This window comes from Phoxinus phoxinus, assembly GCF_949152265.1.
Source record: "Phoxinus phoxinus genome assembly, chromosome: 2".
NCBI lineage: Eukaryota > Metazoa > Chordata > Actinopteri > Cypriniformes > Leuciscidae > Phoxinus > Phoxinus phoxinus.
In genome coordinates, this window is record NC_136877.1 from 10703377 (window position 1) to 10717595 (window position 14219).

General features: G+C 41.0%; 1 protein-coding gene across 1 annotated transcript in view; it reads right to left on the bottom strand.

Moving 5' to 3' along the window:
- Nucleotides 1-7017: 7017 nt before the first annotated feature.
- The window catches only part of LOC306987696 (mucin-5AC), a gene marked incomplete at both ends in the record, with an annotated part of 35131 nt that continues 27929 nt past the window's right edge, over nucleotides 7018-14219 (bottom strand). Inside the window, 6 exons of the mRNA XM_079592196.1 lie at nucleotides 7018-7181; nucleotides 7461-7556; nucleotides 7865-8164; nucleotides 10977-11177; nucleotides 11262-11305; nucleotides 11386-11536. Of these exons, the coding sequence (XP_079448322.1) occupies nucleotides 7018-7181; nucleotides 7461-7556; nucleotides 7865-8164; nucleotides 10977-11177; nucleotides 11262-11305; nucleotides 11386-11536 (956 nt within the window). The remainder of the gene's footprint in view (nucleotides 7182-7460; nucleotides 7557-7864; nucleotides 8165-10976; nucleotides 11178-11261; nucleotides 11306-11385; nucleotides 11537-14219) is intronic.

Sequence of the window (14219 nt, forward strand, 5' to 3'; positions counted from 1 at the left end):
CCAAGCTGTGTAAGAGGAACTCCAGGATAACGTTTTGCACGGCATTGTATGTCTTTTAGTGTTGGGCATATGCTAAGAGAGGTGTCAGTTATTCTTTCAATAGATACTATTTCACCACCATCAATACCTGTTGTTGGGCTACCAAAGTCATTCCAAACTGACCAATGGCAATTACATCCAGGGATAAGAGTAGGGATGATTGTGTTCAATGTTGTGGATGTTGGAGAGGTCATTGATGGAGTTGTAGATGTTTGTGTTGTTGGAGTTAAAGACATGCTTGTAATACTTGAGAAATTCTGGACTGAAGATGTTTCATTCAGTGATGTAGTCATGCCAGTTGAAAACGTCTGTGAAGATGTAGACATTGTTGGAGTTGTGGGTATGCTTTGGCGAGTAAGGTAACCTTGAATTGTTGGTGTTGTAACATTTAGTGTAAATCTGCTTGTTAAAGAAATTGAAGGTTTGGCAGAAATTATTGTGGAAGTTGATGCTGTAGTTGTTGATATGCTTATGCTTGTGGTGGAAATATGGCTTGTTGATGTCGTAGTTGGTGGTGTAGGCATGCTGTTTGAGAATATTTTTGAAGGTGTACTAGCAGAAATTGTTGCTGAGGAGTCTGTTAGTATGCTTGTAACTGTGGATGAACGTTGGACGGCTGATGTTGTACTTGGTGATAGATGTATACTCGATGACACCATTGTAGCAGCTGTACTTGAGGACTGTGTTGTGATGTTGCCACAGTTTTCATCACAACAAAATGCTCTAATCTCATAGTCAAAGCAATGCTGTGCAAGGCCTTGGTGTCTGTTCAAGCAAACTAGTCCATCTTTTGTATTGCATTTAACAACTTGGCCAAGCTGTGTAAGAGGAACTCCAGGATAACGTTTTGCACGACATTGTATGTCCTTTAGTGCTGAGCAGATATTAGGAGAGGTGTCTGTTATTCTTTCAATTGGTACTATTTCACCACCTTCGAGACCTGTTGTTGGGTCACCAAAGTCGTTCCAATCTGACCAATGACAATTACATCCAGGGCTAAGATTAGATATGCTTGTTTTCAGTGTTGTGGATGTTGGAGAAGCCATTGATGGAGTTGTATATGTTTGTGTTGTTGGAGTTGTAGACATATTTGTATTATTAGAGGAATTCTGGAGTGAAGATTTTTCTGTCAGAGGTGAACTCATGCCAGTTGGAAATGTTGGATAAGATGTAGACATTGTTGCTGGAGTTGTGGGTATGCTTTTGCCAGTAGTGGAACTATGCACTGTTGGTGTTGTAACATTTAGTGTTATTCTGCTTGTTGAAGAAATTGAAGGTTTTGAAGAAATTATTGTTGAATTTGCTGTTGTAGTTGTTGATATGCTTATGGTGGAAATATGGCTTGTTGATGTCGTAGTTGGTGGTGTAGGAATGCTGCTTGAGAATATTTGTAAAGGTGTACTAGCAGAATTTGTTGCCGAGGAGTCTATTAGCATGTTTGTAACTGTGGATGAACTTTGGACCGCTGATGTTGTACTTGGTGGTAGGTGTATACTTGTTGATGACATTGTTGTATCAGCTGTACTTAAGGACTGTGTTGTGATGATGCCACAGTTTTCATCACAACACAGTGCTCTAATCTCATAGTCAAAGCATTGCTGTGCAAGGCCTTGGTGTTTGTTCAAGCAAACAAGTCCATCTTTTGTATTGCATTTCACAACCTGGCCAAGCTGTTTAAGAGGAACTCCAGGATAACGTTTTGCACGGCATTGTATGTCCTTTAGTGCTGAGCAGATATTAGGAGAGATGTCAGTTATTCTTTCAATTGGTACTATTTCACCACCTTCAAGACCTGTTGTTGGTTCACCAAAGTCGTTCCAATCTGACCAATGACAATTACATCCAGGGCTAAGATTAGAGATGCTTGTTTTCAGTGTTGTGGATGTTGGAGAAGTCATTGATGGAGTTGTATCTGTTTGTGTTGTTGGAGTTGTAGACATATTTGTATTATTAGAGGAATTCTGGAGTGAAGATTTTTCTGTCAGAGTTGTAGTTATGCCAGTTGAAAACGATGGTAGAGGTGTAGACATTGTTGCTGGAGTTGTGGGTATGCTTTTGCCAGTAGGGGAACTGTGGACGGTTGGTGTAGTAACATTTAGTGTGAATCTGCTTGTTGAAGAAATTGAAGGTTTGGCAGAAATGATTGTGGAAGTTGCTGTTGTAGTTGTTGATATGCTTATGCTTGTGGTGTAATTTTGGTTTACTGATGTTGTAGTTAGTGGTGTAGGCATGCTGTTTGAGAATATTGTTGAAGGTGTACTAGCAGAAATTGTTGTCAATGAATCTGTTAGTATGCTTGTAACTGTGGATGATCTTTGGACCGCTGATGTTGTTCTTGGTGGTAGATGTGTGCTTGTTGATGACATCATTGTAGCAGCTGTACTTAAGGACTGTGTTGTGATGTTGCCACAGTTTTCATCACAACACAATGCTCTAATCTCATAGTCATAGCATTGCTGTGCAAGGCCTTGGTGTTTGTTCAAGCAAACTAGTCCATCTTTTGTATTGCATTTCACAACCTGGCCAAGCTGTGTAAGAGGAACTCCAGGATAACGTTTTGCACGGCATTGTATGTCCTTTAGTGTTGGGCATATGCTAAGAGAGGTGTCAGTTATTCTTTCAATAGATACTATTTCACCACCATCAATACCTGTTGTTGGGCTACCAAAGTCATTCCAAACTGACCAATGGCAATTACATCCAGGGCTAAGAGTAGGGATGATTGTGTTCAATGTTGTGGATGTTGGAGAGGTCATTGATGGAGTTGTAGATGTCTGTGTTGTTGGAGTTAAAGACATGCTTGTAAAACTTGAGAAATTCTGGACTGAAGATGTTTCATTCAGTAATGTAGTCATGCCAGTTGAAAACGTCTGTGAAGATGTAGACATTGTTGGAGTTGTGGGTATGCTTTTACCAGTAAAGTGACTGTGAACTGTTGGTGTTGTAACATTTAGTGTAAATCTGCTTGTTAAAGAAATTGAAGGTTTGGCAGAAATTATTGTGGAAGTTGCTGCTGTAGTTGTTGATATGCTCATGCTTGTGGTGGAAATATGGCTTGTTGATGTCGTACTTGGTGATGTAGGCATGCTGTTTGAGAATATTTTTGAAGGTGTACTAGCAGAAATTGTTGCTGAGGAGTCTGTTAGTATGCTTGTAACTGTGGATGAACTTTGGACGGCTGATGTTGTACTTGGTGATAGATGTATACTCGTTGATGACATCATTGTAGCAGCTGTACTTAAGGACTGTGTTGTGATGTTGCCACAGTTTTCATCACAACAAAATGCTCTAATCTCATAGTCAAAACATTGCTGTGCAAGGCCTTGGTGTTTGTTCAAGCAAACTAGTCCATCTTTTGTATTGCATTTCACAACCTGGCCAAGCTGTGTAAGAGAAACTCCAGGATAACGCTTTGCACGACATTGTATGTCCTTTAGTGCTGAGCAGATGCTAGGAGAGGTGTCCGTTATTCTTTTAATTGGTACTATTTCACCACCTTCAAGACCTGTTGTTGGGTCACCAAAGTCGTTCCAATCTGACCAATGACAATTACATCCAGGGCTAAGAGTAGAAATGCTTGTTTTCAAGGTTGTGGATGTTGGAGAAGTCTTTAATGGAGTTGTATATGTTTGTGTTGTTGGAGTTGTAGACATGCTTGCAATACTGGAGAAATTCTGTACCGAAGATGTTTTATTCAGTAATGTAGTCATGCCAGTTAAAAACGATGGTAGAGGTGTGGACATTGTTGGAGTTGTGGGTGTGCTTTTACCAGTAGGGGAACTGTGGACGGTTGGTGTAGTAACATTTAGTGTGAATCTGCTTGTTGAAGAAATTGAAGGTTTGGCAGAAATGATTGTGGAAGTTGCTGTTGTAGTTGTTGATATGCTTATGCTTGTGGTGGAATTTTGGTTTACTGATGTTGTAGTTAGTGGTGTAGGCATGCTGTTTGAGAATATTGTTGAAGGTGTACTAGCAGAAATTGTTGTCAATGAATCTGTTAGTATGCTTGTAACTGTGGATGATCTTTGGACCGCTGATGTTGTACTTGGTGGTAGATGTGTGCTTGTTGATGACATCGTTGTAGCAGCTGTACTTAAGGACTGTGTTGTGATGTTGCCACAGTTTTCATCACAACACAATGCTCTAATCTCATAGTCATAGCATTGCTGTGCAAGGCCTTGGTGTTTGTTCAAGCAAACTAGTCCATCTTTTGTATTGCATTTCACAACCTGGCCAAGCTGTGTAAGAGGAACTCCAGGATAACGTTTTGCACGGCATTGTATGTCCTTTAGTGTTGGGCATATGCTAAGAGAGGTGTCAGTTATTCTTTCAATAGATACTATTTCACCACCATCAATACCTGTTGTTGGGCTACCAAAGTCATTCCAAACTGACCAATGGCAATTACATCCAGGGCTAAGAGTAGGGATGATTGTGTTCAATGTTGTGGATGTTGGAGAGGTCATTGATGGAGTTGTAGATGTCTGTGTTGTTGGAGTTAAAGACATGCTTGTAAAACTTGAGAAATTCTGGACTGAAGATGTTTCATTCAGTAATGTAGTCATGCCAGTTGAAAACGTCTGTGAAGATGTAGACATTGTTGGAGTTGTGGGTATGCTTTTACCAGTAAAGTGGCTGTGAACTGTTGGTGTTGTAACATTTAGTGTAAATCTGCTTGTTAAAGAAATTGAAGGTTTGGCAGAAATTATTGTGGAAGTTGCTGCTGTAGTTGTTGATATGCTCATGCTTGTGGTGGAAATATGGCTTGTTGATGTCATACTTGGTGATGTAGGCATGCTGTTTGAGAATATTTTTGAAGGTGTACTAGCAGAAATTGTTGCTGAGGAGTCTGTTAGTATGCTTGTAACTGTGGATGAACTTTGGACGGCTGATGTTGTACTTGGTGATAGATGTATACTCGTTGATGACATCATTGTAGCAGCTGTACTTAGGGACTGTGTTGTGATGTTGCCACAGTTTTCATCACAACAAAATGCTCTAATCTCATAGTCAAAACATTGCTGTGCAAGGCCTTGGTGTTTGTTCAAGCAAACTAGTCCATCTTTTGTATTGCATTTCACAACCTGGCCAAGCTGTGTAAGAGAAACTCCAGGATAACGCTTTGCACGACATTGTATGTCCTTTAGTGCTGAGCAGATGCTAGGAGAGGTGTCCGTTATTCTTTTAATTGGTACTATTTCACCACCTTCAAGACCTGTTGTTGGGTCTCCAAAGTCGTTCCAATCTGACCAATGACAATTACATCCAGGGCTAAGAGTAGAGATGCTTGTTTTCAAGGTTGTGGATGTTGGAGAAGTCATTAATGGAGTTGTATATGTTTGAGTTGGAGTTGTAGACATGCTTGCAATACTGGAGAAATTCTGTACCGAAGATGTTTTATTCAGTAATGTAGTCATGCCAGTTAAAAACGATGGTAGAGGTGTGGACATTGTTGGAGTTGTGGGTATGCTTTTACCAGTAGGGGAACTGTGGACGGTTGGTGTAGTAACATTTAGTGTGAATCTGCTTGTTGAAGAAATTGAAGGTTTGGCAGAAATGATTGTGGAAGTTGCTGCTGTAGTTGTTGATATGCTTATGCTTGTGGTGGAATTTTGGTTTATTGATGTTGTAGTTAGTGGTGTAGGCATGCTGTTTGAGAATATTGTTGAAGGTGTACTAGCAGAAATTGTTGTCAATGAATCTGTTAGTATGCTTTTAACTGTGGATGATCTTTGGACCGCTGATGTTGTACTTGGTGGTAGATGTATGCTTGTTGATGACATCGTTGTAACAGCTGTACTTAAGGACTGTGTTGTGATGTTGCCACAGTTTTCATCACAACACAATGCTCTAATCTCATAGTCATAGCATTGCTGTGCAAGGCCTTGGTGTTTGTTCAAGCAAACTAGTCCATCTTTTGTATTGCATTTCACAACCTGGCCAAGCTGTGTAAGAGGAACTCCAGGATAACGCTTTGCACGACATTGTATGTCCTTTAGTGCTGAGCAGATGCTAGAAGAGGTGTCCGTTATTCTTTTAATTGGTATTATTTCACCACCTTCAAGACCTGTTGTTGGTTCACCAAAGTCGTTCCAATCTGACCAATGACAATTACATCCAGGGCTAAGAGTAGAGATGCTTGTTTTCAATGTTGTGGATGTTGGAGAAGTCATTAATGGAGTTGTATATGGTTGTGTTGTTGGAGTTTTAGACATGCTTGTAATACTGGAGACATTCTGCACCGAAGATGTTTTATTCAGTAATGTAGTCATGCTAGTTGAAAACGATGGTAGAGGTGTGGACATGGTTGGAGTTGTGGGTATGCTTTTACCAGTAGTAGAACTGTGGACGGTTGGTGTAGTAACAATTATTGTGAATCTGCTTGTTGAAGAAATTGAAGGTTTGGCAGAAATGATTGTGGAAGTTGCTGCTGTAGTTGTTGATATGCTTATGCTTGTGGTGTAATTTTGGTTTACTGATGTTGTAGTTAGTGGTGTAGGCATGCTGTTTGAGAATATTGTTGAAGGTGTACTAGCAGAAATTGTTGTTAATGAATCTGTTAGTATGCTTGTAACTGTGGATGATCTTTGGACCGCTGATGTTGTACTTGGTGGTAGATGTATGCTTGTTGATGACATCATTGTAGCAGCTGTACTTAAGGACTGTGTTGTGATGTTGCCACAGTTTTCATCACAACACAATGCTCTAATCTCATAGTCATAGCATTGCTGTGCAAGGCCTTGGTGTTTGTTCAAGCAAACTAGTCCATCTTTTGTATTGCATTTCACAACCTGGCCAAGCTGTGTCAGAGGAACTCCAGGATAACGTTTTGCACGGCATTGTATGTCCTTTAGTGCTGGGCATATGCTAAGAGAGGTGTCAGTTATTCTTTCAATTGATACTATTTCACCACCATCAAGCCCTGTTTTTGGGCCACCAAAGTCGTTCCAAACTGACCAATGGCAAATACATCCAGGGCTAAGAGTAGGGATGCTTAAATTTAATGTTGTGGATGTTGGAGAGGTCAGTGATGGAGTTATAGATGTTTGTGTTGTTGGCTTTGTAGACATGCTTGTAATACTGGAGAAATTCTGGACTGAAGATGTTTCTTTCAGTGATGTAGTCATGCCAGTTGAAAACGTCTGTGAAGGTGTAGACATTGTTGGACTTGTGGGTATGCTTTTACCAGTAAGGTAACTATGAACTGTTGGTGTTGTAACATTTAGTGTAAATCTGCTTGTTGAAGAAATTGAAGGTTTGGCAGAAATTATTGTGGAAGTTGCTGCTGTAGTTGTTGATATGCTTATGCTTGTGGTGGAAATATGGCTAGTTGATTGCGTAGTTGTTGGTGTAGGCATGCTGTTTGAGAATATTATTGAAGGTGTACTAGCAGAAATTGTTGTTGATGAATCTGTTAGTACGCTCGTAACTGTGGATGAACTTTGGACCGCTGATGTTGTACTTGTTGGTAGATGTATGCTTGTTGATGACATCGTTGTAGCAGCTGTACTTAAGGACTGTGTTGTGATGTTGCCACAGTTTTCATCACAACACAGTGCTCTAATCTCATAGTCAAAGCATTGCTGTTTTAGGCCTTGGTGTTTGTTCAAGCAAACTAGTCCATCTTTTGTATTGCATTTCACAACCTGGCCAAGCTGTACAAGAGAAACTCCAGGATAACGTTTTGCACGGCATTGTATGTCCTTTGGTGCTGGGCATATGCTTGGAGAGGTGTCCGTTATTCTTTCAATCGGTACTATTTCACCACCTCCAGGACCTGTTGTTGGGGCACCAAAATCATTCCAATCTGACCAATGGCAAATACATCCAGGGTTAGGAGTAAGAGTGGTTGTTTTCAATGTTGTGGATGTTGGAGAAGCTGTTGAATCACTGGTAGTAATTTTTGACAGAGGTGTTGATTTGCTAGTAACAGTGTAGGAATTTGTAACTGTTGGTGTTGTTGGTAGTATAGGCTTGCCAATTGACAAACTTGGTGAAGGTCTAGAAGTAGAAGTTGTTGTTTTTGAAGTTGTAGATATGCTTGTTGTGGTGGTGGATGTACTGAATGAAAATAAGGTCTTTGTTGGAACAGTTTCTGCAGTGTATTTGGCTGGAACAGTTGTCTCTGAAATAATATATTCAAGCTTAAAATATTTTATGTAATAAGAACATCTGATTATACATAGATAATTAAAACAATTACACTTTATGACACTTTAAAGGGGTCATGACATGAGAAACCAAATTTGCCTTGATCTTTTGGTATATAAGAGGTCTTTGTACCATTAAAACGTCCTGCAAGTTTCATAGCTTAAGACGTCCTCCCCATTATAAACGAATCATTTATTTAATCAAGCTCTAAATACAGCTCGTTCTGGATCCATGGTAAGAAGTGACGTCACGGTACGAAGTGACGTACCAGCGTTTGCATATAGACCGCCTCCAGCAGAAGACAGTTACGCTTTAAGCGCAAGACAACTACGCTCATTTCGTATCGTTGTCGCGCCCGCGCGCCGCGCGCCTCACAAGTGTTCAGTCGACGGACAGCGAGTGGGTCTGTGTACAGGGAAATTACGACGCCGCAGATGTGCTGTTCCTGGCTGTGGACAAACAACATCTGTGAATACGCTGCAGAAAGATCCAGTCGTCAGGGAAAAATGGATGCACTTTATTTTTTGCGGACGTCTCAGTCACGGCAGTGTTAGTTTAAGCGTTTGTTCTGAAGGATGACTGTTTTGAGCTTTGCCAGAAAACTGTTGCTCAAAGATAAGTCCGTGCCGACTATTCTAGGCTCAACATCGACGACGCAAACTGTAAGTAATGTATTTAAAACTTTAAACTACTTTTTAAATACGCTGAAAGATCCAGTCGTCAGTGAAAAATGGATGCACTTTTATTTTTTGCGGACGTCCCAGTCACGGCAGTGTTAGTTTAAGCGTTTGTTCTATACATTTAAGGATGACTGTTTTGAGGAAAAAATCCCAATATGATGCTTGGCTTTGCCAGAAAACTGTTGCTCAAAGATAAGTCCGTGCCGACTATTCTGAGCCTCAACAAAGACGACGCAAACTTACTTTTTACCATGGCTAATATAAACACATTTGTATAAGAGAATCTTGAAAATATGTCGCCTTTCTAGTAAGCCTACATGTGATTAGTTAAATAATGTTTAACTGTTAGCAAATTAAGCTAACTTATAGGATAATTATGCAACAATAATCCGTTTTCAAGTGTCACGGGTTAATTTTTTTTTATTAATTCAAAATAGTTTCACTTTCCATGTGGACACGAGCTGATCCAGTCTTCGTTGTTGTGGTGATGGTTCATTTTCCTCTGATTCCGGCTCAAACATAATAAGGTTTTATCATTGCAAGAGCCATCGCTTCGCATGCAGCATCACCCGCTAATAAACAGTTGCGCCGAATCCGCAAATGTTCTAGCTGGGGGCGTTAATAATTGATGCATAGGCACTGACGTTAGCCAATCATAGCAGTGGGCGTTAACACTGAACTCTTAAAGGGGAAACACCCCCAAAACAGACTGTTTGAATCAGAGGATGAGAAACAGGGTGGGAAAAGGTCATAAATCACTACATTTTAAAAGTTTTTTGTAAAAAAAACTATAGTAATACTATAATTGCACCTAAGGGAACATAATAATAAAATAAAAAAAACCATGTCATGACCCCTTTAACAATCATTAATTCGTTTGCTGCAATGAATTGCAAGCAGTGATGCAGCATCTGCTTTCTCAAGCCTTATGATTGGCGTATGACTCGGAAACACTGTGGATGGTAACTGTACATTTACACACCAAACTATCAACGTTACCAAAGATATATATACATATATATATATATATATATATATATATATATATATATATATATATATATATATATATATATATATATATATATACATACTTAATAAAAAAAAATCAGTGGCAACCAAATATATCAGATTGGCGTTTTAAAAAAAATATCAACTCATGGGGCCCTATTTTAACGGTCTGAAACGCAAGTATCAAACGCGAAACGCAAGTAACTTTGTGGGCAGATCTCTGGCGCTGTTGCTATTATACCGGCGGGATAAATGACTCTTGCGCCCGACGCAAATCTAAAATCGGTTGGTCTGAAGTAGCTTCATTATTCATAGGTGTGGTTTGGGCGCAACGTGAAATAAACCAATCAGAGCGTCCTCTCACATTCCCTTTAAGAGCAGGCGCGCTTGTTCCATGGTGGATTGCTATTATAACGGCGGATTTGCCAGGACCGACGTTCTCATCAGGGCCGTAAAATACAGAGAAGTGACATTGTATGGGGATGGGAGAAACCCACCCAAATTAGCTTCGGTTAAACAGACGTATAATAATTTGGGTAAATGTGTAATCTAGATGTATGCCAATTTTTTTCACATCTTCACGGACACAACAATGATTTCCCTCGTGTGTTAATATTTTTCTTGGTAATAATGTATGATTTGCAAAAATGAAAACTGCTGTGTCTGTTTAGATTAGAGAATCAAAGTGTATGCACATTGTTCACACGCTACATAATGGCTAAGCACACGCCCTTAAAATATCATATGACTAACGTGCAACGCGCCACTGTCTTTAGACTAGGGTTTTCCTGGTCAGTGGCGGAATTGTTTTCTAAAACTGCAAAATAGCACCAGGGAACAACACGCCTCCTCTTTTTGCTGAACCGCACCCGCGAGCGCAAATTCATTCCCTAATTTACCGACGTGCGTCTGTGGAGGGAAAAGTCCGCTGTGCGCGGGTGCAAAATAGGAATGATACATGCATCGGTGAACAAAGTCAATTGCGCTAGGTGCAAGATAGGGCCCATGAAGTACTTGTTTTAATTAAGGTAGACATATAACTATATAAAGACAAAAAACTTTTTGCACTTGAGAAGATAGTAGTATAATAGTTACCTGTTGTTTTACTGGAGAAGTCAAATATAGTAGTTGGACTACAGGTTGTTGTTGGATGTGATGTTTGACAAGTGTATGAATCTTTTTTAATTATTCCATGTTCTTCACAGACAGCTGTCATGCAGCTGCCAAGTCCATCTGTAGTATTGTATATTGTATCACCATATGGATATATTTTACCTTTGAATATGCAGGTGCAAGCTGCAAATTTGGGAATAAAGACATTTACTCAACCAGTTAAGTGCCTAATTAAAGATAGAAGAAGTGTAAATATTTTTTTCTTACCTGTTGCATTGTATTTGCAGTTGATCTCCATAGAATCGCAATAGCTAAAGAATAAACCATTTTAAAATTAAAACTATATTTTATGACAGTAGGCTGTAATTCTTGACATGAAATGAAAGCATACCATATTTGACAGTTTTCTGTTGAAGGAACTCTCTCATGGTTGCTGTAATGTTTCCCCTGTTTATCATAGCAGCCACATTGCTCACTTTTAACACATTTCATTGTATCCTCATCAAAGTAAGGATGTCCAGAGGGACATTTGGGGTAACAACCTTATGAAAAAAGGACAAATGTGCAAAAACCATTAGGATTTTAAGTAAAGATCATGATCCATGAAAATATTCAGAAAATTTCCTACTTTAAATATATCAAACATTTATTTTTTGGGGATGGATGCAGAAAAATCATCAACAAAAATGGACAACTTTAAAGGCGATTTTCTTAATAATTAGATTTTAATTGCACTCTCAGATTCCAGATTTTCAAAATAGTTGTATCTCGGCCAAATATTGACCTATCCAAACAAACCATACATCAATGAAAAGCTTATTTATTTAGCTATCAGATGGTGTATACATCTCAATTTAAGACTGGTTTTGTGGTCCAGGGTCACATATTATAATTTATATGTACTTTAAATTTAAATTTGCTGTTTGAGAAGCATCCAAAGGAGCAATTTTCTAAAGTAAGACAATCTAGGCTAATATGCTTCATTTTCTTACCATATTCTGTATGTGAAAAGATGAATTGAAAAAAAAGATAAGTATCTCTTGCTAGCACAGGACAATACTGACAATGAAAATATCTCAATAGGACAATACTGACAATTAAAATATCTCAAGCTTCTTTGGCCAAAAAAGATTTAAGGGCAAGGGAATGCACACAGTGTACACATACACCGTTTGGTCGAACAAAAGAATTAAGACGAAATTTATGAATTCCTGTCAGTGAAGGACGAGAGAGGCCAGGCCTGGATTTAGGGCCTGGTTCGCCATGGGTTGGAGCCTGCTGGTGTATGCCAGACTAGGAGTGGAGCAGGGAATGGAGGACTCGATGACGGCTGCCCTCGACCGGAGGAGCCATCGCCGTCTGCCAGGAGGCGGAGGAGCATCAAGACGTCCAAGTGAGCATCAAGTCTCTTAGCTGGTTGAGGACCAAGCGGCAGTATGTCCTGGAACCGTACAAAGATTTTTTTCTATCTCTCCCCTCTCTCGTCTCTGTCGCTCCTCGTTTTTCTGTCTCATTTTCTCTCGGCTGGTCTGTTCCCTTTCGAAGGAACTCGTACTGCGTCGATACAACACTTTGGGGAACGAGTATCCACTATGCCACATTGAGCCCTGCCTGTCCCAGTGTGAACCACAGGCACACGTAGCACGAGAGAACTAGAGTGCCTGGTGTAGAAGGAATGTCCAAGGCTATAAAATCTGATAACAGTATGAGGGGTGGCCAATACTGCTACATCGCACACTTCTTGGATCGGGGCCCCTGGCTCATTCAGCTAGAGGCATGGTATCCTCTAGAGCCCCTCTAGAGGACGCCATGCCTCTAGTTGAATGAGCCCTCACGGCCTAAAGTTAAGGCTAGCTGTGCACCTGATAGGCCATAGAGATAGCCTGAACAATCCAGTTACTGATGGTCTGTTTGGAAACGGGAAGTTCTTTCTCGGGCGACCCGAAGCACACCAGCAACTGGTTTGACTTCCGTCATGAAGAAGACCTCTGAACATAAATCTTGAGAGCTCTGACAGGACAGAGCAAATTAAGTCTTTCTTCATCCGCTGTCACATGAGGTGGGTGATGAAAAGCCTGCAGAACCGTAGGCCGTACCACATTAAATGGCACTTTAGGCATATAGTCCGGCCTGGGATGCAAGATAGCCTTTATATCGCCTGGAGCAAACTCCAGGCACCCGAAAGATACAGAAAGGATCTGAAGATCTCCTACTCTCCTCAGAGAAGTAATGGCTAATAAAAAAGTTACCTTGAGGGAAAGGTTCTTGGCCTCAGCCGACTCCGGAGGTTCGAAGGGGGCCTCAACCAGCCCGTCAAGAACCACTGCCAGGTCCGAGTCGCACGAGTGCATGGGAACTCTGGTCCGAGTCACAGGTCTCATCCTCCAAGCCCCACAGAGAAAACATATGACCAGCTGATGTCTTACCAAATTGCCATCACCCAGAGGAGTGTGGAAAGCCGTAATGGCAGCCACATACACCTTGAGTGTGCACGGGGTAAGACCAGCAGAGAAGCGTTCCTGGAGGAACTCCAGCACTGAAGCCACCGGGCAGTTAACTGCAGTGAATAATTCCATTTTAGGTTGCACAGTTTCCTTGTGGAGGGAGCTCGAGAGCTGAGTATGGTCTTGACTATTCCCTCAGGGGCCAGACCTACAGTTTCTATAACTCTGGCCGAGGGTGAAATATTGAGCCCTCTGCCTGGAATAGCAGGCCCCTCCTGGTGGAGATACCATATGGAGGGCCCTCTAGGAGTGATATTATGTCTTAGAACCATATTCTGGCTGGCCACAATGGGGCTACTAGCCGTTGACAGACCCTTCGTGACGGACCCTCTCCAGAAATCCCCCCCCCCCCCCCCCCCGCCCCCGGTGATTTAGATAGTACACCACTGACATATTGGGCCCTATTTTAACGATCTGAAATGCAAGTGTCAAAGCGCAAAGCGCAAGTAACTTTGTGGGCGGATCCCGGCGCTGTTGCTATTTTCCCGGCGGGATAAATGACTCTTGTGCCTGCCGCAAATCTAAAAGGGGTTGGTCTGAAGTAGCTTCATTATTCATAGGTGTGGTTTGGGCGTAACGTGAAATAAATCAATCAGAGTGTCCTCTCACATTCCCTTTAAGATCAGACGCGCTTGTTCCATGGCGGATCGCTATTATAACGGCGGATTTGCCAGCGCACGCCAGAAGTGGTTCACAGCCGAGGAGACCGACGTTCTCGTCA